Source organism: Pseudochaenichthys georgianus, chromosome 14, assembly GCF_902827115.2.
Source record: "Pseudochaenichthys georgianus chromosome 14, fPseGeo1.2, whole genome shotgun sequence".
NCBI classification, from domain to species: Eukaryota; Metazoa; Chordata; class Actinopteri; order Perciformes; family Channichthyidae; genus Pseudochaenichthys; species Pseudochaenichthys georgianus.
In genome coordinates this window covers 28,747,332-28,772,585 of record NC_047516.1, presented here as the reverse complement: position 1 = coordinate 28,772,585, position 25,254 = coordinate 28,747,332, and the positions used below count along the sequence as shown (strand labels likewise).

Here is a 25,254-nt window from a genome sequence, read left to right as displayed (position 1 = left end):
CGTTATAAATGAGCAACATTTATTTCCACTTTTTGTACATTAAGCGTGCATATCAATACAACTGAAATTGGTCATATAAATACCTTTACCATAATACTGTTACAATAAATACGGCTCTACTGATCCGAGAGTAAATAAAAACAAATTTCAATATCAACCGCCGTGCGAAAAACAAAAGACTGTACATGTGTTTGGGCACATTTTCATCTCAGACGATGGGTTTGGGGATTGTGCTAAGATTAGGGCCGAATAACTATTCCTATTCTCATCTGGAAAGTGACCCCTTTCGTGGCTGTGCTTCATTCTAAAAGTTCAAGAAAACAGGTGTCCTTCGCCACTTTGTCAATAAGGAAATTGTGCCATGCCTTCGCCAATTTGTGCTGGAGAGCAGAAGTGCACGCACACACACACAGCACACATACACAGCACACACACACACACAGCACACAATGCTCAAATAATGTATACTTCATAGTACAATTTTTAAAGCGGGCACTCTGCTCCAGGTCGATGTATGTTGTAACTAAAAGAAGGCATTGTTACCCTGGCGAGCAGTGACACAGCAGTGATTCACAGCAACACATCATCACATCATGTCAAAGTATTACTTACAGTACTTTAAATAAGATTACCAAGAAGCTCTTAATCTGATAACGTGCTAAATTAAACACACCTATCCATTCACAAAACTCCCACGCACAATGTTCATCTTTTTGATGATACACACAATGAGTAATTAATGTATAGATTGAGTAATAAATATCAACACACAAATACCTCACTCCAGCCTCAGTAATATCTTTCCTTTCAAGCAAATGTCATTAAAATGTCATTCCATGCACTTTCCTTCAATTCACTTTACAACACCTTTCAAAATACTGCTTACATCTTGTGCTTTCTCAACACTACAAACTAAAATAATTGTCCACACAGAGAGAGGACACGATGGCAGAAGTTTTAAGTGACAGAAGGTTGGATGCCGTTCATGCTGAAAGCAATGATTGGATCAATATCCAATGTATCGTGTTTTTAATTTCAGTGGCTAAATCTATACTTAACAGCATAGCAAAGTTCCAAAGTCCAAAGATTCAAAGTCAATCAAATAGCCAATAATAACTAATGATACAAAGAGTTATAAACATCTGTGAAAATAGACAAAAACCGAGAGTAAACACGTTCAGTAGACTGTAGAAACAAGGAGAGGAGGCGCGCTGTGTTTCCCTCCACCTCAGAAGCCAGGCACATGGCAGTACGCCTCCAGGGAGGACAACAGGATGTAGATGAACCAGAGGGAGAGGAAGAGGAAGAAGGTGAGGAGCTTGGGTGTCCGTGGGCCCCCGAGCTCTCCGCCCGCCACGCTGGGACGCCGGCGGTAGACCAGCACCACCACACACACCAGCGCCATGACGGTGAACACGGTGACGGAGAAGGCCAGCGAGCCCGGGTCCACCTTGAACACCTTGCCTTTGGACTTCCAGTAAACAGCGGCGATGGTCCACGCCACCCCGATACCCAGGAACACGTTGACGGCGTTGCTGCCCGTCACGTTACCGATGGAGGCGTCAGCGTATTGGTCCTGGATGGCAGCCGTTTTACTCGCAAATGTATCTGTAACAGAAATGTAGGTATAGATTAGGCATAGAGATCAGTGTGAGCACTCTGACCAGGGACTTTAGAACCGCAAATGACAGTTGGTCCTGTAAGGGTAGCAGGCAATTACATAGTAAACATATACACATATATACATATAGCAAACTTTATTATAAAAAATCTTTCAGATCATTTGTTATAGGTAATAAAAATAAATGTATTTTTGATTGGTCTCTTAACTCCTATCACTTCGCCCAGCCCCATGGCTTTTTTTTTTATAATTAACTAATAATATATTAATGCTTTAAAGTTAGAGACCATGAACATGAATATGTTTTACGTTGCTGGGTTGTGGAAAATCTTTGCAGTGTTTCCCCTACCATTGTCTTGGAGGGGCGCTGTGCCCCACCAACGGAGCCCCGCGCCCCCCCTGCAATTCAAGGTGTTTAAAAAATAAAATAAAATAAACAATATATATTTTTTTTTATTATTATTTTTTTTTATTTGGAACCAAATTGCAACTAATCTATATCTACTATCACTTTTCACATTGAACATGTGCTCTTTTATTAAATAAACTAAACGCTTTCATTTGAAGTTGTGAGTTTAGTGTTTTTGACCCTAAGAAACACTGATGCACTAAAAAAAAGTAATGATTGTTGTTAAGAAAGATTAAGGTAGAGAATAAAATAAGATAATAAAAGACAGATCGTTGGATGTTGAAACTCCACCCAGTCTGCAGCAAGTTACAAATGTAAAAGTTCAACATATTGAGAAATGTGCTTTCTGGAGGGGAGTGAGACGAATATTGATTATAACTCTTGTATCTTGTCCAGCAGATGGTCGGCTTAGTTAAGCTGGGGATGTCAAAGACAACTAACTTTACTTTAAGCGTGCTGACGATGGAATGACACTCAGGTCACAGATTAAATGAGCGGGATGCAACAGGTCAAGTAGTGAGCTTTAAAGGCGCTGGTTATATCCTGTTTCCTTTCTACAGAACCAGGTGAGCTGTTTTCAGTCTTGCTGCTAAGCTATATTAACTGTCTCCGGGATGTAGCTTCATATTTATAGTTCAGACACGAGTGGTATGGATCTTCTCATTAAAGTCTTTGCCAGAGAGTTAACAAGCATATAATGTCAAACCATTCCTTTAAGTTTAAGTTGTTAATACATTTAGTCGCGGTCAAAGACAAAGACGATGTTACCCAGCTAAAAGTATGTTTTGACACAGGGGTAAAACGTGTACATACAAATGGCTTCTGACTGATCTGTGGAGCATTAAATGTTTTGTTTACCACAAATTACTTAAACCCCCCCCTTGTACAACATTTATCAGTATTTTCTTCACATTAAACTGGAAAAACAATTGGTTTTTAAAGCCGGTCTCCTGTGTCAGTGATTAAGACGTGGTGACATGGAAATGCAATTAGGCGGCAGGGAGAGAACAAGGGAAACAGTCTTTTCCTTTGTTTACAGCTTGTTTCAGACACGAGCTCAGGAGAGAATGATTCTGACAGCACATTGTGGCACAGGTTACACCAGTCTACAGCACGCACGAAACACAGAGGTAACTAAGGACACGTCCCCTGTCAGAGTGGACAGACACCACAGACGCCCACCTGGTACAGAGGTGCCGAGGGCCACAAACACCACGGCGGTGACCGAGTCCTTGAGCCCGACGGTGCAGCCGAAGTGACAGGCCAGGTCTCCGGTCACAGCTGTCAGGACGCCGATGAGGGAAATGGACACAAAGAAACACGCCCAGCCATTCCAGTACTCAGTGGGGGGGACAAAAGCGAAGAGGACTTTCCAGAAAACTGTCAGGAAGTGCATAATGTAGTCAAAGCAGGACGGCAGGCGCTCCTCCCCGCTGTCTTCCTCGTCGTCGTTACCTGGCAGACACAGATAAGATGCATGAAGGCAAAATATTTACTCCCTGCGTTTGCATGCTGCTCATCCCTCAGTATAGAAAACTGAATCAGACCAGAGAATATATTCTCTAATATCCTCAAAAGATAACAATCTTGTAACCAATTTAAATCCTGATTATCACTACCCAATATGCATTCCTTTTCAGAGTTTTAACCCTTTAAATTCCTTTACAATGAAAGAATATGTGTATTTTTTATGCTAGGATGTTTTTTTACAGTCTCTGCAGTGTTTTTTGCAGAAACAGGAAAATGGCATGTATTTAAATGATGGTGTAAGTGTGCAAAAATGGCCAAATCTGAAGGAAAATTGAAAAAAATAATATATAAAGTAATTGTGGATGTTATGCTGTAATAACTGTCAGAACAAAATGTAATAACAAACAAGCCAAATGATAGAAAACCTTGAAATAGCAGTGACCTTACATCTCATGTTGGAAATTGATATTAAATCATGATGGAGCAAATAGTTTCAGGTTTCATGATTTAGTTCAACTTAAAATACGTGTCTTACAGTCAAATCTAACCAAGACGATACCCAAACCCCCCCCCCCCCCCCCCCCCCCCATTGCATTCAAGCCATCCGACGATTGTGTGGGTGCTAACCTTTTCAACTCTCTGCATTAAATCTGTAAATATAGCCGCGACTCAGTTCTTGAGACATACGTATAGGCAGGCAACATACTTTCTATTTATATATGCACTCAGCATGTGATATAAGTGAACCTGATATTAAAGAGCGTATTAACAGGAAGACACATCTCTGGTGTCACAGTCAGCTTTTAGCTCAAATGCTTTGTGCACTAGGGCAGATCGAAAGGTTCACAAAACCAAGTGAATGGCTGTTGAAAGGGCAAACAGGGTTCACCACACCATACAGCACATCTGCATCATTCCTTCTGAGCCAATAGTTGTCCGGGCAGAGCTGGACAGATTCGTTTTTTATGGTGAGCCATTCGTAAAATCAGCACATCATGCATTTGTTATGAACCGTCTGGATTTAAAGGGTGCATCAAAGGCATGGAAATGCCACAATGTAATAAAGCAGGCTTTTGTGTTGTAAGCTTGTTCATGTTAAACCAGGATTCTAAACTGAGCTAATGTCAAACTGTAGCATTATAGATTCAAACAAAGAAGTATCTAAAGCATAGAGAGAAACTGAAGTGAGGCAGATCCTGCAGACTTCCTCTTCCTCAGGTGCTCACAGAGGCACGAACAGATGAGACATCTCACCTGCACTGACAGTGACAGCACTAACAAACTGCTCCCTCCAGCTGCTGCTCCCCACCACCAGAGCCAGGTTCGTCTTCTTTATCAGCTTGTCCACTGTGCTCTGCAGACGGCCACAAAGAAAGAAAGCAAAAGGACGTGATGCACAGTATCAACATAATCCTAACATTGCCTATGAGACGAGGGAGTCCAATGTGATGAATTAAGGTGCAGTAAACCGTGTTACTGTTCCCTCGGTGGTGCACTGCGAGTCACTAAAACAGATGCAGGGAAGCACAACAGCCCACAATCCCACAAATGCACATTGCCAGCATGAAGCTGCTCTGCAGAATGTAAAGCCGTTAGTATCAGCGCACACAACTGGAGCTCTGAGAATAAGAGCAGGATAATGTTCCAGCTTAAAGCGGCAAAACACCAATTCTACACATGCAGATTGTTTTCATTTTCAAAAAGATGACAACAGAAAACGTTCGGAAATGTACCTGACAGAAGCGTGTGCAAGGCTACAATAATACAGATGATGTCATAGTGATGTCATTAGGGTTATGTCAGTTTGAGTTTGGAGAGAAGGCGTTCGTGGCTGCAAAATGAGGGCGTGCAGTATGAAGGACGCTCTGTTGAAATTGCTAACATACTATATATGCTATTCTTACTATGAGTTAAACAATGTAATGCCTTTTGACTGCACACTATTCGGTTTTTGTCTATCAAGAAATGACCAAATGAATATAGATTGGCAAGTAATTCTGAGTATGTGACGTGAGATTATCTGAAATTCCAGCTGCCCTGGAAATGCATTTTGGCTTTTTAAACTGGCCAATGGTGGACTACGAGGCGGGTGGCTTTAGTACTTAAAGGGCCCTATTATGCACATGTTCAGGTTCATATTTGTATTTTGTGCCTTTACTGTGAAACGTTTACTTTAATGTTCAAAAAGGTCTATATTTGTCCTCATACTGCCTGTGCTGCAGCAGAAACCAGAGCCCGGTCTGCTCTGATTGGTTAGCTGGCTGGCTCTGGTGTGATTGGTCAGAAGAATTATAATCAAGGCTTTTCAGGCAGGGGGCGGGGGAAGTGTGTGGGAGAGAAACTCCTTCTGGAGGGGACTTTGGGATTTTAGCCTTTGCAGACCATTTACGTTCACAAAGACCTATAACACACTGCAGGAAAGGGATACCCCCAAGAGGCATACTAGGGCCACTTAAACATTGTTTAATAAGTAATACGGAAAAATATGTAACTGTTCGGAAGAGGAAATTTTGATTTAAATGTGCGATTAATTGTTTTCATTCAATGTTAGCTTGGACCTGTAACCATCATGTGATGCAGGGAAGATGTTTTCCTTTAGGTTCCTTCAGTGTGCCGGGAATGGAAAACGTAGTTGATGAATATACGTATTGGAGTATTTAGTACGTTAGTTTGAGATTTCGAACACAACCATGGACATAGCAGACATAAGCAAGTTGCGTTGTGGAAAATGTAGGATATATAGATTTTTTATATATCTCAGCCTCTGTTGCATCCATTTTTATTGAATGGTTCTCTTTACCCAGGCACGTACAACCCCACACTTTATGGCAGTCCATTTCAAAACCAACTTTGACCCCTTTAAATGCTGCATTACAGTTAAATGATACACTTTTCTCAACTTATTTGACTTTTCAAGTTGGATGAAATTATAAGTGACAGAATCTACTTGCAGACCCATTAGTTACATGCACATCACACATAATTCATCCCCCTATAAAAGATTACATATGAATCCTTAAATGTCATATTCTAAATATTATGACATAATTGAGGTTGCTTCAAAAATAAAATCATTAATGTTTTATACCCCCAGCTCTAACAAAATCATACAAATGAGCAAACACTGAATAAGGTCAGGATGGATTGAGCACTCATGGTGATTACAAGAGATTTCTTTAGATGTCATGTTTGTTAATCAGTTGGCACAGTGTAAAATAGTTAAAGGATTTAAAGGTTGTGACAGCTTTTTCTAATGTAAAAAAACGGCTGTAATGGGTACTCAGTATACGGTAAATAATTTAAGAAGAAACTAAATATTGGCATTCATCAGCCTACAGCAGCTTGAGACAAGTACACGATCATTAATGTGATGGCTGAGGGCCACTCTGGAGCAAAGAGCTGATTCTTTTGAGTTACCTTGAATTCATAGGACTCCTCAATCACCACCTCCAGCTTGGTGTGCTCGCCCAGGATGGGGCAGCCCATCTTTGACACGTCCTCCGGTCCCGCGCCTGTCTTGTTATCGTTGGTGTCTCCTGCGGCACAGTGTGAGAAAAGTGTCAACTATGAGCCGTTATTTCCCACACAGGGGATCGGCTACTTAATAAGACAACACATCTACTGATAAGGAAACCCATCTACAATGTGAACTGTTTGATAATGAAGTATAATTAACCATTTGCTTGTCTAATTGATTTCAGGTATAAAAAAGATTTTTTCGATATTGTCTATGTTGATTATTTCTAACAATGCTTTATTTGTAAGTATTGTATGACCTAAACAAGTTTAATTGACGTCATTGTGTTGACATGAGTTGGGTGGGTAGGGGGTAAGCTTGTTATACAATCATTAAAGGAGCACTGTTATCCTCTTTTTCAGATTCATAATTGTGTTGTCTGCCTCTACTGCGACATGTTTCCATGCTTTGATGTTCAAAAAGCTCTTTATTCTTCTCATACTGCCTGTGCTGCAGCACCTCTTTTCACCCTCTGTCTGAAACCAGAGCCCAGTCTGCTCTGATTGGTTAGCTGGCTGGCTCTGCTGTGATTGGTAAATCGCTTAAAGATGTCCCGCCCCTTAGCCTATCACGTATTTTGCAATATTGTCAGATAATTCAACACATGAAAAAAATATGATTAGGTCGTACTTGTCCCTTTTAGCTCTAATCCTGATATCATTATTTTAAACGCTGAATAATTGTTCTGCTGCAAAAAGGGCTCTCAATAAAAGCAATAACACAATTGTGGTGTTGCCAACTAGAGTGGTGTCGTGGGATTTTGTGTTTACAGTAAGCTTCCCCCGGTTACTGTTATGTCACTGTTCATTGTAGTATTTGTTTTTTGGCATTTAAATGCAGAAATGTAATACCTTCAACCCAGGCTATTTGACAGTTCAACAATTTAAACACAAGTGCTCAATCATAAAACTAAGGGACAAAAGAGATCACACCTTAGACCTTAAGAGTTTCCCCAGAATCATGAGGAATTTGTATTGATGCATGTCAACGGCTCCAGTAAGAGACTAAATAAAATATTAACGAGGGAGGATCCAAATTAAAATATATCTCGAGCCATAAAATAATAATGAAAATCTCTCTGCTCAGCTCACCGTGTCTCTTTCCCACATCCAGCAGGATGGGCTCCTCCAACACAATAGTGAAAGTCTTGTTCTTCTCGTACTCCTCGTCATCGATGACCTTCACATTCAGCAGCTTCCTGTAAGCAGAGGGGTCAAGGAACAAGGAAAGGATGGAGCCAACAAGTGAATTGATTAGCATTATTTAGGAAATACACAACGCTGTCAACATACATTAACCTGCAATATATTTAATCAAAAATAGATCCCAGGCATCCAGTATTGCTACATGCTTTTGTACAAAAACAAAGAGTGTAGCCAAGAGGTTAACTGCCTACACAATGATTCATGAAACAGAGATGTTAGATAAGAGCACGGAAGCCTGAGATTTTTCCAACAAAAGTCCTGTAGTACGGAACACCATGTACAACACAAAATCATCTTTTATTTTTCCCCTAGCACCCCACAAGAGGGCGGACGCCTTCTACACCATTAATCCCATTAGAGCACGAGAGGAATAAAGTGAGATAGCCCACACCCCTCCCACACACATACAGTTATTATAAGTCATTGGAAATTGAATTATTATCTTGCTCTCTATGGAAATCAAGCTCCTCCTATCTGGGAATCCATGCAGGATCACACAAGCTCTTAAGACGTGTTTACAAAATACAGCTTTTGCCCTTAAATGCGAGTGCTACCAAAAACATGTGAGTGAGGGTGTCAAACTATGACCGACATATTCAGCCGCAGCCCCGCTTCATTCTCCCACTCTGTCACAGCGAGTCTTTCTCTCCCTCTCCCTCCATCTCCCTAATGATATGTGGGTGGGTCTATTTCTGTCTACTCATGTGCACTCAGGATTCGACAGCACGGTAGAAAGAAGAGCTGTTTGCTTGCAATAGAGAAGAAGTTTCTTTTAAACACGAACAATACGTCATCAGCTGTTTAATGTCAAGGATATATACCAGTGGGAGCAAAGGGAATCGCAGTATCGCCTGCAGTCCTTACCAAGGAAATGAAAGGGTTTCTTTTACACAATATGTTATTTTTAAAAGCAATATGTACAGGGACACAGTAAGTTTAAAGGTCATCAAATAAAATGTAGTGTTTCACCTGCCAGGGACTGTATTCATCCTTTTGTATCTTACATCACACTTTGGCCAGATACCGTTTATCCCGCTTTAGTTTATGAAGCTGCGCAGGACATATAACTGGCAGGGAAAAGAACACATTTACATTTTGCACACCTCTCACTCAAATACAATCTAGATATGAAGGATGGGATCAGGAACAATTTAAATCGTAACCTGTGCCTGAGTTTTTGCTCTAACTTCAGAAAACAAATGTGGGTAATGATACCAAAACCAAATGTTATCCAATCAAAAGTAACTACAGATTCCAAAAAAGTAAAAGGAGCTTAAGGTATGATTAGTTTGATGAATAAGTCTCACAGTTTCTTTTATTTGTTTAAATGGTTTAATATAATTGTGTTGCACTGTTGTTGGAGCCTGGGACCTAAGGTTTTCATCGTCATAACTACACTGTATGTACGTATGACTAATACAAGCCTTGAACCTTGAAATAAAGCCAATTAAAACATTCTGGTTCAATGAAACAACCCCAAAAGAAAACATACACATAGTATTATGTTCATTGTACTGCCAATACATGTACAAAGTGAACACTGTACAGTAAACTGAATAATCAAGAATACATTATAAATATGCCAGCGCTCAATGAGACTCATTGGAATTGGACAATCAAGATAATGAACTATTTAACAAAAGTTCTACTACCCATTAGAGCTCTAAATGTAATGGGATATACACAACATATTTCTAAAGTAAATTAAAGGAAGTCCATGTGGCATCCTTTGTAACTCTCTTGAGAACTGGCCTTGCAAGACTACCAATGAACTACCAACGAACCAATTATCTAGCTAATAGCTGATCGGCTAGTAAGCTAGTTGAAAGAATAGTTCAACATTTGGGAAATATGGATTTCTTGCTGAGAGATAAGAAGGGCGGTTCATGCCATCCTGCCGCCTGTAGTCGAAACATTAAGCCAGAGCTGCTCTTGTTAGCTTAGCATACCATCAAGGCTGCTAACGGTGAACATAAATGGTTCCAGCATGTAACTCACTGTGAAGCCACACCTTGCCATCTCAGCAAGTTAGAATCATTCCAAAAATATCTTTCTGTCCATTGACATTTGGTGAGGAATTAATGAGGTTCCTGTAACTACTGTAACTGTAACTCTTTCAGTTTCTGAATGGTGAGGGAATCAGGTTAACAGTGAAAATAGCACCATGAATTGTCCTGAGCTGCGTATCTCTGCAGGTCTTACCTCTCATTACAACAGTCACAGTAGGATTATCCAGACAGTAAATCCCTCACTTTCTGCATGATATCACATTTCACAGTTTATCATCTCTACCCACCGGCTCTATTCCCGGGAAAGTTTCTGAGAATCCAAAGTCGATAACATTCCTTGCTATCGAGTCTGTCAAACACATATGTGAAGGACGCCACGACTGCATTCTCTGATCGATCTCTGATTCCCTTGAAACACCCATAATCTCTGCTGAGAGGGGAACATCTGCTCTTTTCATAAGTTCCATCAATGCTTTTTGACTTTGAATTTCCTTTCTCACATTTCTCAACAGCCTATTGTCTGTCAAAATGGTATCTGTATATTAATTTGCTGGATTATCCTGGTAAATGAAGGTTAACTATATAGGAATGTTGTGCGTAGACGGCTCTGCTAAGGCTGCGGCCACACGAGGACGAATTCGGTCGTTTGCGTTACTGTTTAGTGTCATATAGACCGTTCGGCCACACGAGGACGACCGAATACGGCACTAAACGACTGAGGAAACGATAACGGGTCCCAAGGTGGATAGAAATGCATACGCAACTCTCTGGGGGGTCAAACGGCTCCGTGTGTACGCCCTATCCGAACATTTTCAGATCACTGATAGTGATTGCGCAATAGCCCCGCCTCTCCCCACCTCTTCTGCTCACCTCCGCTTACCCCGCGCCAGTGCTGAAGTGTTTCGCCACCAACAACAACAACAATGGCGGATCGCAGAGTTGCTATCCTGCTCCGGACGCTATTGACCATGCTACAGTTGTTTGTGCAACATCTACAGCAATAATGATGAGGCAATAGCCCCGCCTCTCCCCACCTCTGCTGCTCACCCCCACGTCAAAGTAAACTGCACCCTGAATTCAGATTATTTATCTTTCTCTCGCGAGTGAAGTCTAATCTGACAGGACGGAGACACGCAGCTCTGCTCACCTGCAGCTCCTCCCGCTGCAGCAAAACACACACTTCAAGTCAGATCATCACCCTTAGCTATTTTGTCCGGAAGATTTAAACTTTAATACACGCTGACTGGTGAAAAACTCTGCCCGGTTCCCTCGGCCCCCACCGCGGAGAATAAACAGAAGGGCAACCATGACAACCATGCTTCTTCGCTGCTTTTGTGGAGGAAGTTACAGCGCCACGTACAGGCTCCTGCATATGTACTGCAGCTTCTCCAGCGGTTGGAGCTAAACGGAGCGGTCTCGTGTGGACAGACACTATCCGGATGACTATTGCGTGTGGACGGAAGCTTGTTTGCGATTGCGTTTGCGTTAATCCTATGCGTTTAGCCGTTTTCGTCCTTGTGTGGCCGCAGCCTAAGATTGTTCCCTAGTTTAGGTTTCATGTTATGTGTTTAGATTTTTGTTTTCCCGATGCTGTGATTGTCTAATTGTCTTCACCTGGTGTTGTCTGTCTAGTATATAGTTCTCGTCTTCCCCTGTCTCGTTGCCAGATTGTCTTGTGTGTTCCAAGCCTTCCAGCGTAAGATCATTTTGTCATTGTCCATAGAGTTATCGTCCATAGAGTTAGATTAGTGTATTAGTAGTTTTTGTTTTGTTGCTTTATGTATTCAGTGTGTTATGACCTGTCTACATTAAAACACTTTATGATGATACTTTGTTTGTCTCTGCATCGTGCATTTGATTCCACGCCTTTGTACAGCCCTAACAAGGAATACCGTGCATTGATTTGTGATTGAGACTGCAGCAGCTGTTAGTCTTTTTTTGGGAGTTTCCCTCTCCCTCACATTGCGCTGGTTGGATAAGGGTGCTCCAGTTTCCTCCCACAACCAAAGACATATACACACATGTAAGTTATGAGGACTGGAGACTCTGAAATGCCTGTAGGTATGGGAGTAACAGATTTTACGCTTCTATGTTCACCCTATAGTATCTCTGCCTTCTGCAGTCTCCACGCTGGGATGGGCTCCAGCCCTCCTGAGAGCCTGACAAAAACTAAGCCTGTAGGGAGAATGAGTGAATGCATAAATGCATGACAGTATGTCGAATGCCCTGACTGAACGGGGCACTGCCATTCAGTTGGAGAATCATGGATCAAACCAAGGTGTCACTGTATCAGCATGTGTCTATCTTGCTGATGTGTCCTTGAGCAAAAAACTGGTGCTCTATCAGCTCCAGAAACACTGCATAGTACGGTAGATATGAACATAAGGCTGCAGCACGATGATGAAATGTGTTTTTCTCATATCCACAGCAGATACAGTACAAGAGATTGTTTCTTGCACTGTTATAACCTAATGAGTGTGATTTATGTGTTTTTTGTATTTGTTGCTAGTGACATGCAAGCTCAGCATGCAAATTGGAGCACTATAAACCAGAGGGATCTGGAGGGACATTTGGGATTGTAGCCTTTGCAGACCATCTACACTCTACAGGCACACAAACACTACAGGAAAGGGACAACCCCAAAAAGCTCAAAAGGGCCCCTTTAAACTAAAACCAACATTTTCCGTTTGCTTGGATTTAATGTTTGCCTTTTTAAACATTACTTTTACCGTCTGAATATGATTGTTAAAAAGCAGGTTTTTCAACAAAAAACACATTTTTAAATATAATATGTTCTTTTTCAATTTTTGTTCTGATGTCCCATAATGTAAGTATTGAGGCATGTCTTTGTTTGCATTGCATTGATATTGAGGGAATCCAAAAGTAATGTAAAGTAATCAGGTTTCTGTTAAGCCCCAAGGTCCCCGCCGGCGGGTACTTTTTATTTATTTTTCACGACACTGTGTCTCAGGGGATCTTAATATTTAAGAACCTATGTGTTATACCCAACCTGATCTCACCAGAATGCGTGACTCCACCACGACTCCTTAACACCACATTGTGTGGTGGAGTCACAGGGACTACAGACGGAAAATAGCCTGTTGGCTAACTCTGGCGCATTTACAGAAATGTCAATTAATGTGCACTGTTCCTGTCAAATAAATATATTAAAAAAAAAAAAGACTAATTTTGTTACATTTACGTGTCGGCACCACGCAAACAACCCCAATGTAAAGTGAATGAGGCTCCTTTGTCCAACCTGATCTCACCAGAATGCGTGACACACAATGCACTGTTTTTTGAGAACAAAAATTGGTAACTAATGCACCATAATAGGCCTACATTCTGACGAAAAATACAAATGATTATGAATACGAATAAAATAAAATAAGCCTCCCGTGAGTTACTACAAGCTTTAAAATAGATTTTAAAAACGTTGTATAGAATACAAAGCTCACTGCAGGACGTTGTAGAAATGCGTGTGTGCACCACGACCAAGGTAATTCACTTTACATTGGGGTTGTTTGCGTGGTGCCGACACGTAAATGTAACAAAGTTAGTGACTCCACCACGCAATGTGGTGTTAAGGACTCGTGGTGGAGTCACGCAATCTGGTGAGATCAGGTTGGTTATACCAGATTAACGGGAATAATCTCAGCTAACTGACGATACAAACCATTTTTACCAAAACAAAACACAAGTCTCATAAAAAGCATCTAAATGACCCCTGAGCGAAAAATGCTAACGCACTTTGGCACAGAACTCAAGATAAAAGATACCCTTATTACTTATCGTAGCTGCACATACAAGATATCCGATTAAAGCTGAGGTTCCACAGATTATTTAGGTATATATATCATCACTGAGTGAGTGATCCGAACTCTTGACAGGGGAAGCAAACACAGACATCACAACACGTACCTTTACGGAGCTTTTACGGGAGATCGTCTCACTGTAGCTGTCAATCTGATCAAAAGACTAGTTCAATGGCATTAAAACGAGAAAAAACGCGTATGAATCGGTTAATCCATAGGTTGATAATGTTTGTGGGTAATATTTATTTTAATTTATAATCCATAATTCCATTTGTATGTAAAAATTAGCTGCTAATAGTAGCCACCAGAGCTAATAGTAGCCACCAGAGCAGCTTCCGGTCTTGGCAATGCGGCAGTCTTACACACACACACTACCAAATAAGGAGTATGTGGGAGTTCCCCTCGATTCCATTGGCTCTGACGGTTAGAAAAAGATGTCAATCAGCAAAATCGACTAAGGGGGGCCAGAGATATGGAAAATCCACCCAAATGACGCCAGAAGTGTTTTTTTTTGTGCTAAATCTCTCTAAAAAGGTCAAATTTCACTTGTTTTGCATCAATCTTGATACAGGGTATTTATTATATGTTGTAGTGTGGATTCCTAAAGCTTTTAGTCTACCATCCCATCATTCAAGGGTGGTTTTCACTATAAGTAATTTTTTCTTTTTGGACGGACACAATAATTAAAATTGTTTTACTGTGTTCAATCTGAATTTACTTTAAAATAAAAACATCTATATTGATTCTGACACTTCTACATCCAACTCACAGGTGTAACCTTGCTTTGAGAAAAAAGATTATTAATTTAACCCATTTAGAAGGGAAGATGGTCATTTGTTCTGGGAAAGTCATTTTTCGAGCCTGAGACCTGAAAAACATCCTCGGGGCTTAACAAGTTTTAATGGGGCGGAGCCTGCGAGCTCGTTCAGGCAGTCAACTCCAGCACCAATGATACATTAACACGTGACGCTCCTCGTCCCTCTTACAACCAACCAAACACAGTGCTGTTACTGCTGCTCGCCGGCCCCCCCACCACCCAGCTTCCACCTGTAGGCTCGGGGGGATAGTTATCTAATCATCACTCTATGTTCTCTGTAAATCTGTGGAGGCCCGAGCCTAGACACCAAACTCAAACTATATGCTGCTTCTAATAAACATATTAAAGAAACAGGTGAGTTGTCTGACCTTTGCCTTGAACTTGTATAATGTGATAGTAAGATTAGATGAAATGTTTCCACAGGTAACTAGTAATTGTAAAGGAATACATTTTATTAAAAGTAACTAATGATATTTGGGAAATGACAGCCGAACGAGAAAATGTTGCAATGTAATTTTTTTCCAACATGTGAGCATTCCATTTGAGAGTGAATGTTTAACAAAAGGAAGCATATCAGTGCTGCTTAAACGGAGCAATGCTTTTCTTCTTCCTTGATGAGTCCCCAGAGAAAGCACTCTGTTGGGGAAAGATTTGAACTTTTCCAAATGCGTAAACATTAGCCAACCCTGATTCTGCGGCGTCTGCTTTTATCCATTTGTGTCATGAAGTTCCTCATATCATTGATCCTGACTGCATTAGGCGTGAGAAAGAAAGAACATCACGCTATTGATTCTCCTTTTGAGAAAGTGATCTCCTCGCATCTCTTTCATTTTTGCTTATCTAACTGCCCCCGTTATCCACCTCAGCCTCAACTAGTGTTTAGAGCCTCACATTTTGAGGCGCTAACGAAAAAACAGATACAAGAGGAAGCTACACACAGCCATCAAAGGGTCTGCGCAGATCTTCCTCTAATCCATAAACAGGGAATGTAAAACAGTATTCTATGTCAGCCTGTTTACCTTGGCTCAGATGCTTGTGTTCGTACATCATAATCTATTTACTGCAGTGCAGAATTTAGATGGTAAATTGTTATTTATCTGCACAGTTGGATTTAAAACCGTTCCTCCATGGCTCTGAGTCAAAAGCTTAAAACCTGCCTCTTCTGTTCCTTCTGCGCGCTCAAACATCGACCGGGATAGCAGATGTACACAAAGACACACATAGCTGTAACACACACACACACGCACGCACGCACGCACGCACGCACACACACACAGCTGCCTTGAGGCCAGCTGCCGAGTGTGAGCTCTTTGCCCCGAGTGCTCCAGGGAAACATTTGTGTAAGCTTTGTTTGAAGGATGAACTTTGTCAGACGGCTGAGCGGTATGGCACATTATGCATAGAGCATGTGCACAAGGTCACGCGCATAGATACGTGCACAAGGTCACGCGCATAGATACGTAGAAGAACTACCTCGAGATGACGTTGACTATTTTTCCGCTGCATCTTTTAACAGGACTGACAGAACGTTTCAAATTAAACAACCTCATAAAAAATGCAGTGTGACTGGGGCATCCGAGGCACAACACGCATTACTGTCCAAAGACTTAGGCACTTAAAATCTGTTCAACAGGGTGAATTCGCTCCAGTACCTTCTACGCCAGCTTTAATACCTTCATGGGGAAAATATAGCTTTCCTTTCTCTTACCGTCTGACAACAGGTGTCTTGGATTAAAACTACACCATGGCTTAACAGATAAATTGCTGTGATTTGACCCATCTGGACTCAAGATCTTAGTCGAAGCACATTCAAAGGAGCACAGGAGTAGCTCAGCACAGCTTTGGCGCTTCCCGTGGCTGTTGTGTTCTCTTTTCATCGACTTTCTCGTATGGAAAGTGATCCAGCTCTCCACGGTCCTTCCTCGCCTGCTACACAGCGACTGCTGAGAGAGGCATGACTCCAGATACATATGAAGTGCGCAGATGCTTGTGTCACTGTCGGCTCGCTACAGACAGATGATCAGAGTCTTGGCTCAGGAGATGAGGATTTCAGATAATGCTCCGTTTGAATGCAGCCTGACGGTCTACTCAACTGTCTCATTAACTGCAGCTTCTGTAGCCGCCCGCGCTCTGTTGAGAACTTTGTGGACTCCTTGAACCCCTCTTCACACGCTTTAATAGCTCCGGATGCTCAAGGAGCTCTTTTGAGTTCCCCTCTGGAGCGACATTCTGTTTGATGTGGGTTTAAAGTGGATGCGGCGCGCAGACATGCACTCTTAAAGATGCACACAGACAAGCGCACTTCAAGCAAGCAAACATGCAGAATAATGTGCAAACAGAGGAATATATTAAAATCACACCTGCACTGCGAGGCAACAAAGACAAATCTGCAGTCTCTTTGGCACGCGGTGTTCACCTGCCTCTCCTCCCACTCAGCCGACCTACACAATACGCCTACACGCGGGCCCTGAAATCCTCCTCACACAAACGGATTAATCTGACACATTTTCATTCCTTTGTTTAGTGCTCTGTGTTCTGAATCATGTCGACGTGATGAGCTTTAAGAGCGCTTTCTTTTTTGGGGATCAAATCAAAAATAACTGCCGTGGATAATTGCAAAGCTATGCACATCGCGTCGTAAAACAAACACCACAAGTGCTCTCGTCATTCAACCAAACCTTCCGTGCAACGTTCGAGGGAAAGCTGGAAAAACACCGGACTTTCACCCCTCTTTCTGCGGCCTCTCTGCTGCCGCATCCATGAAACTATCACACAGGTTTCACTGAATGCACCTGTTTCCCTATGTGCTCAACCCTTCACCCCCTCCCCGCTGCTGTTCAGTCAACTGCCTGATTTTCTTTCCCGCTTCTCTGTCGCTGCCAGACACTTCCTTTTGTTTTCTGAGTGTGTAACATCTAGCCAAATCCCACAGGGCTGCGTGTCAACTCATTCATAGAAAGCTGTTCCCTCACTCCTTCCTTTACGTCAGCCACATTGTTCCGTTATCTGCCGCACAATTATATCCTCCCACATCATCCCTCTGGAAGATCTAAAGTTCTCAGAGCCAACGTATCAATGACGCATATGAATAGCCACTTTAATGCTTCACCAGAATAGATCCTTTACAGTAATCCAGCAGAACTCTTTACACCGCCAACGTGTGGGCTGTGATGTTTGATCAAGTGATTAGAAGCAAAACTAGACATCACATAAAAGAAGGAAAAACTCACATGGTCTCATCGTTCTGAAACTCCAGCTTGCCGGACACGTCCTCGTAGTCTTCGCCGGCCTTGGCGGTGCCCTCGACGGTGCGGTAGGGCACCGCCACCTTCCCCCTGGCCCCGGACGTCCGGTGGACCTTCACCTGCATGTCACCCACGCTCTCGCTGATCCTCATGGACATATTCTCGAAGGTGAAGATGCCGGCGTGGTCGTCATCGTAAATGGTGACAGTGGCGGTGCTGGCGGTGCCCAGGGCGGCCTTGGGGGGGGCGTTGGAGATCCCTCCCGTGCTGTTGCTGGAGGTGATGGAGTTTGGCTCCAGGACAGAGACCTCAGCCCGGTGCACGATGCGTGGATTACTCAGGCGCACATAGAAATGCTCATCTTCTTCAAAAATATCATCATCAATGACACCGACGGTGAACTCTTTGGTGGTCTCGCCAGGCTTGAAGACCAGAGTGCCCTCGGCAAACTCGTAGTCTGAGCCGGCGTTGGCGGTCGCATCCTCCGTACGGTAGTCCACCTGAGCAAAGGAAGAAGCTTCATTATATATGAATTATTAATCTATGTTATCCCTCAAGCAATCCATTACCTTTGAAGTCCTCCACATACAGTTTTTCATGCACTGGTCAGTTTTGAGATTTGGGGCTTTTCTTTGCTTCCATTCCAAAACATCCAAACTCTGTTAGGTGCTTATTTCCCTTTGTCTATGTGCCGTAGATTTAATCCTAAATGTACCTAATGTTACTTCACGCGCATTTTTTGAAACCCTTTAATTAATCCTAAAAAAGATTGCTTTAAAGGTTGCAAAATTGAGTGTATTCATGGAATTTTACAAAACATTTATCAAAATCATTTATTTGTGAGTCAGAAATCTCCACTTCAGTAACACTTACGTACCAAACTATCCACTCTCACTCCTATTTTTAGTCCTAAGGTTTTAAAGCATTGGTTAAAAACACAAAATGTGTATTTATTTAGTGATAAAAGGAGATCCAAAATTATTTTCTACATACTGCCTAATTTGCATATTTAAACCTGTTATTTAAAAAAGAATTGTTTTAATGCAAATAATGAACTCGCAAAGTTTAAAGTATTTTTCTTTCCCTGATTCACACGAAGTATTTCCCTCAAATTGACCATTTGCTGTATTTGTCCTAATGTCTTCTTACCTTCACGGTGCAGCCGCTCTCCCCCCCGTGCCGAGTGACTGACAGCTTCAGAGAGCCGCAGTTCTCGAAGCACTGGTAGTGATCGGAGTCGAACTGCAGGTAGATGGTGTTGGGGTCTTCCTCCTGCCCACTGGCCTCATGACAGCTCACCACCTTCCTGGCCTGGTCGGCGGCGTGCTTCTTCAAGATGTTCCCCGCTCCAATCATCATGCGCGTGGCTTGGATGCGATAGAAGGCCCGGCTCTTATGTTGGTGCACCAGCACTTGGTAGTTGGCCATCTCGATCAGCTGCTCCATGTCTTTCTCCGGGTGCCTTTGTTTTAAATCTTTCAGATTGCGAGCCATGTCCCGTCGGGCCTCTTCTTCCTCATCCTGCTCCGTGCTCCCTCCACCTTCCTCCACGCCCTCCAGCATCCCATCCAGCGCCTCTTTGGGGTGAGTGTGGGAGTTCCCACCCTGGCCGTCCATCTCCAAGTCCATTTTAGTAAACATGGCGTCTCCTTCCGACTCGATGATAATGCCTCGGGTCTTATCAGCACGATAACGCTTATGGACGTACTTGTAGAAGAGAAGGCGGCGGTCTGCGATCCAGGCTTGGAGCACACAGATGGGGAAGAAGAGGAAGGTAAGGACCGCCTCCCACACCTCCACCTCTCCCGGGGAGACCACAGACAGGATGATATACAGCCAGATGTAGGCGAACACGCTCCAGGAAGCAGTGACGAAAAACACCCGCAGGTGCTTTACCTTCCGGACTTCATTTTCGGGCACCACGTGCACACAGATGGCGATGATAATGAACATGTTGAACGCAGCGCTGCCCACAATGGTGCTGGGGCCCAGAGATCCAGCCTCGAAGTTATGGCCGACCACTTCAATGAGGGACAGAAGGATCTCTGGTGCAGATGAGCCCAGCGCCATCAGAGTCAGGTTGGATACCGTCTCGTTCCAGATGCGTACAGTGGTCGTGGTCGTCTCACCGTTGGGCTTCTTGATGGTGATCTCCTTCTCCTGGGAGGTTATGACCTCGATGGAAGACATGAAGCGGTCTGCGATGATGGACATGCCCAGGAACATGTATATGAGGGCTGCAAAGTAAACTATGGCGCGTGCCACCTTGTCCCCCACCGCGGGGTTTGTGGGGTTCCACATGGGCAGCACCACGCCATCCGTGCAGTTTTCAGTGCTGGAGCAGTTGCCTGCTGCGACGTCAGTATCTTCAAGGCTGGCGCTGCCCTGGGAGACACGAGTGACTCCTGGGAGCAGAACCAGCAGCAAGGACATGAACACGCATGGAGTGAGGATACGCTTGTTCAGAAACATGGCAGCGTGATGATGCTTGGAGTCCCTGAAAGATAGAAGAACAAGCATTTTGCGTTGAGGTAATCACATGCATTGGGTGGCTCATCATCAGGGTTCAGAAACACCAGCACAGAAGTGCTCACAGTCTACTTGTGTGTGTGCAAACGTGGGATCCAGCATTTCCGTTGGTCCGAGTTTGGAAAGCCAGAAATATTGGCAACTACAAATCATTGAGTCATTGGTATTGAACTGCCCGGTCCAACTCCCACACATATAATGGTCATTCTGCGCTAAGCAAGCAGCATTATAAATATGCCGCTCTGCATCCGGAGTACTGAGAGATAAAGTGACTCAGTCCACTTTGTATTGTCGAGGTAGAGAGGAGTCCAAAAATAATCCTCGCTGAAAGTAAAAAAAGAAAAGCGATGTTGTTTTGAGGCAGCCGAGATAAAGATATCAAATGATTTAAAGGAGGTGAAGCATGCCCCTCAACTCTGGCGTGTTTTATACTGTCTAATGCTAAAGCTACTTAACACCCTTTTTGCATTTTACTTAAGCGATTTACACTGTCAGGGGACAATTTCAGATCCGTTCAGAGTGGCTTTCTTGGCAGCAGCGTGGAAATCACTGGCAGATCAATACCGTCCAGAGGATTAGCATCTGCATCCATGTGAACAGAGAGAAAAAAACAGCTAAAGAAGGTAATCTAATGCTTCCTAATTCAAATGTCAAGACCACCTCCATCTCAAAATAGGCTGCCAACCCAGTAGAAGAGGTTTGACAATGCTTCATGTACGCCACCTGCTCTCATTGACATGCAGCTGTGAAAAGCTGCAATCTCCACTCTGACCTGCATAACGTTTTCCATCAAGGATACCTTTCAGGGTGAAGCCACGCGGCACAGATGTAGACAACGAGTTGTCAAGTTTGTTGTCACCTTGTTAATAAACGACAAATATATTGTGTTTGTGCAGCAACAGCTTTGTGCAACACATGTCTGCTGACGGAGTGAGACGTCAGCAGGACCGGCACCATGGACAGAAAAACACATCGGCACAGGCAACATGTGTCCCTCGGCCCGATGATACATCCTTATTCAACAACAATCAATAAATAAATGAGAAGACACAGCGTCGTCCAGAGATATCATAGATTCCTTCCTATCATTTAATATAATCCTGCATTCGTCTGGCAGACAACCTTGCACAAATTTTGAGTGGGTGACGTTTCTATGGTAAAAGCAAGCTCTCCAACTGGTGGGAAGGAAGGAATAACATTTCTTGTATCCACAGTACTATAGAGACAAATGTGTCTACATTTTGAATGTGGTCTAGTGGTGCCATACGCAGTTCAGTGACATACATTCCTCTATGAATCACCAGGTGCCCACCAGCTAGCAATGTAAAGACATGTAGAGATACTCTGTCCCTGAAGAATGCAGGATGTGCATCATCGCCACCAAGCTGCATGTCTTTCACCTTGCTAGCCCCTTTTGGACTTCAATTCTCTGCATGGCTGATATTAAACAACATTTTCCTTTATAACAACATCAGTTTAACAGTTATACCACTTTTCCAATTCATTAAGTGACTCCTTCAACCTTTAATAATTAAAAAAATCCCCCAAATGTATAAAAAAAAGTGCCTCCATTTAAATGGAGTCCTCAAACGTGTTCCTGTTTGGTGAGAAGAGGTCTCAGGTTGGCAAGTACACACTTGTTCTTAATAATGAGTTACACTTTGATGCTGCCACTCGTTTTGTGAGACTTTTTTCCCCCTCTTCAAATGGTGGAAGTTTCAATTTGCAATGAGACTCGTCATAAATGTCATTGCTTTTGTCTTGGGAATGAAAAGTCATAAACACAAACAAGCAGAAGGAAAATAAAGAGTAAACAATGCATGAACAGAACAATCTAATCTAATCTAACACACACCATATCTAAACTAAAAAAGACATACGCCATGATAGGTGTTTGCATGCTATGAGCTTTAGGGCCCAGCATACAAGAGAAAAAGACAAGGTGCTCATGCAGGAGTATACTTTAGGTTAAAATGGGTCCTATTTTTTATATTGCAAGACATGTAATTACTCACCGAGGTGCAGTTTTCTGTGAGTCAGCTCAGAGTGGAAGTTATGGCCTCAGGAAAGGAACTTATCTTTCATATCGCTCTGTGGGAAGACAGGTTATCTGTAATGAACAAATTGTGCAGAGAGTTTCATAATCACCATGCAAACTATCGCCGGAGAGGATTCCGTTAGAGAGTTTTAAGAAAACGAGAAGAGATGACAGAGTAGATTCAGCAACTGGAGCAGAAATACAAAAAAAGACATCACTGTTGCACAAATCTTAAATTGCACGTGTTCTAAAACAACTATATTATTGGAGATTACAGAACATAATTCCGTCAGTTCGCTGTGGACAATGGACAAATAGACTGGTCCATTTGGTGCGCACAGCAGTCCCATGGATACTCACAGAAAGCCCCGAATCTCAGCTGGACCCTGGTCTCCGCGAGGCTGCTCTGCACCAGCTCAAGAGAAGAAGACACCCAGTGTGCCATCCACGCAGCAGGCTGGTGTAATGGTGTTGGCTTGTTGCGCTGGTGTCTTGGAAATGACGCGTGTATCTTTCCACGGTGCTTCTTCGCTATTTATTTCCCTGACAGGTAGCCTACCTCAGCAAACTTAACACTGTTGGATTAGTTATTCAATTCCCCTCGCTTCAACGCGGCGACACCGTCCACAAAGCTAAGTCATTCTTTCAGAAAACACTGGGCTACGTGCGAATGTTGATGCGTAAAATAATAAATGAAATGACAGTCTGTCTTGATCCGTCCCGCTTCTTCTATCAGTCAGAAATTCTTCTAAACTATCAATTTGTTTAAAAAAGGCTTTTAAGGTGTATTTTTTTCTCCGTAAAATAAACTGAGTGGAAAAATTCCCTTGCTTTTCTGTCTGAGCGTGAGAGTAGGCGTGAATGAATGGTGACGGATTGAGAGGACGCAAAACCACACAAACGGATCAGGACAAGATGGATATCAAGCAGAAGGATGGTGGCAGACAGGAGAGGAGAGGAGTGTGGTGCAGATGGAAGTATTGTCTTACTCTTACGGAGGGCAGCATTAGCACAAGAAACGATGAGCAAGAAGGCAAAGCCGTAACACTGCAGAAACAGGGGAGGAGACGTTCAGGAACAGCGCCACACGCACGGCTGGTCCTCCTGACTGCGCACCAGGAGTCCAGGACGAATGGCCATTTCACTCCTAAACCCTCATTATATGCTCATCACCGTTATCAGACAGCCATCATCACAGATAGATCTGCTGAGGGTCTTAGTCTGGTAGTCCTGTTCAATGCTCAGTACATGCCAGATGTTGCTGCTGTCTGCTATGGGTTTCTGTCTGGATGTTAATACACAAACACGGAGTGGGCAATTAAACTATTCACTTATTATTGTGTCCTTAGCCCTGAATTCATGATGCAATCTTACTCGATAAGTTAGGGTGAGGAAAAAACAAACCAAACTTGAGTTGGAAGAAAAAACTGAGGGAGATTAAAGAGGCTAAAAGTCGATAGTGAGACAAGCCACACTGATCTTTACCAGTAATGGGGTTGACTAAGGTTTGAAGTTTGCCTATGAGTTGCTATAGAAAAAGCAGCCAATTGTATACATAAAGGTCACTGTACTGGTCATATTGTGACTACTTCTCAGAGCGAAGCCTTTAAAAAAAGTTATTACAAGGCTTAGTTTAATACTTGATTCTGATTGGTCAATCTGGACATTTCGGAGGTTGTTAATTCTCACTAACAGACCCACTGCTAAGGAGAACAGACTGTTGCTAAGGAGGAGCAAGGGACTGTGTGCAGTCATATAAATCCGCAGAAAGAAGTCCGGTCGATTTAATGTACAAACAAACATTCCTTTTTTCCGTGAATATGCACGTTTGTGGAGAGCACGAAAACGTTGGATTGATGATGGCTAAACTGTCCCAAGAAAAGAAAAAGATAAAACAGTGTGTGAGAAGGAAATAGGTTAAAAGAGAAGAAGACAAGGAAGTAAACACTAACAGGGACACGGCAGTGTTTAAAGTTAACGGAAAAGAAAATGTGAACAGACTTGTACATTAACAGCCGTGCTGCCGTCATGGTAAGTGTCGTTGCTGTCGCCGCAGTACGGAGTGGAACGGACCATTTGTTTTCTTTCTGAGCAGAAGCAATACAATAATTTTTAAATCTATAAAATACATTTTAATTCAATCTTGTGAATCTAGTCGATAGTTCATTTAGTAGGTAGCCGTATAGTTATCCCGTACTCAACAGTTGTATACATTCTTAGCTCTGGTGAGGCTCACTAAAGTCTAGACAAAATAACCCTGATGATGTCATCACGGTTATGTTGTGTAGGCTTCAGTGTTTTTGAGTTACAAGCACAAAGACTTCTCAGCGTCTGCTGCAGAGATGTCGACTCTTTAACTCTCTAAAAGTATCTTATTAATCCCCTAAATGTATAGAATTATAATACTAAATCTCTTGATTACCCATTTCATTTATCAAAATAAAAATGCTGATACTGTTAAAATTGGAGACCCTTTTTTTGTATCTATAATGTACTAAGTATTTTATCAGGTATAATCTCAAGAGACCCATCAAAGAAAAAAAACATTTTGAAAACTGAAAAACAGGAAAGAAACTGCA

At 42.6% G+C, this 25,254-nt stretch overlaps 1 protein-coding gene across 1 annotated transcript; it reads right to left on the bottom strand.

The window, feature by feature from the left end:
- Positions 1 to 23,770, bottom strand: slc8a4a (solute carrier family 8 member 4a). Its single transcript, XM_034098978.2, has 9 exons — positions 23,036 to 23,770; positions 22,653 to 22,728; positions 19,258 to 20,605; positions 18,094 to 18,608; positions 8,109 to 8,215; positions 6,918 to 7,036; positions 4,755 to 4,854; positions 3,213 to 3,485; positions 1 to 1,608 (listed from the first exon to the last, which is right to left on the bottom strand). The coding sequence occupies exons 3-9, from the start codon at positions 20,578 to 20,580 to the stop codon at positions 1,229 to 1,231; spliced, it is 2,817 nt and encodes a 938-aa protein (XP_033954869.1). The 5' UTR covers positions 20,581 to 20,605; positions 22,653 to 22,728; positions 23,036 to 23,770; the 3' UTR covers positions 1 to 1,228.
- Positions 23,771 to 25,254: the final 1,484 nt, after the last annotated feature.

Coding starts and splice junctions, on each gene's coding strand:
- slc8a4a (XM_034098978.2), bottom strand. CDS start 20,580: ATGTTTCTGAACAAGCGTATCCTCACTCCATGCGTGTTCATGTCCTTG. Junction 8,216..18,093: donor TTTCAGAACGATGAGACCAT/GTGAGTTTTTCC, acceptor CTCTGCTTACAG/GAAGCTGCTGAATGTGAAGG. Junction 4,855..6,917: donor AGGAGTCCTATGAATTCAAG/GTAACTCAAAAG, acceptor GGCCGTCTGCAG/AGCACAGTGGACAAGCTGAT.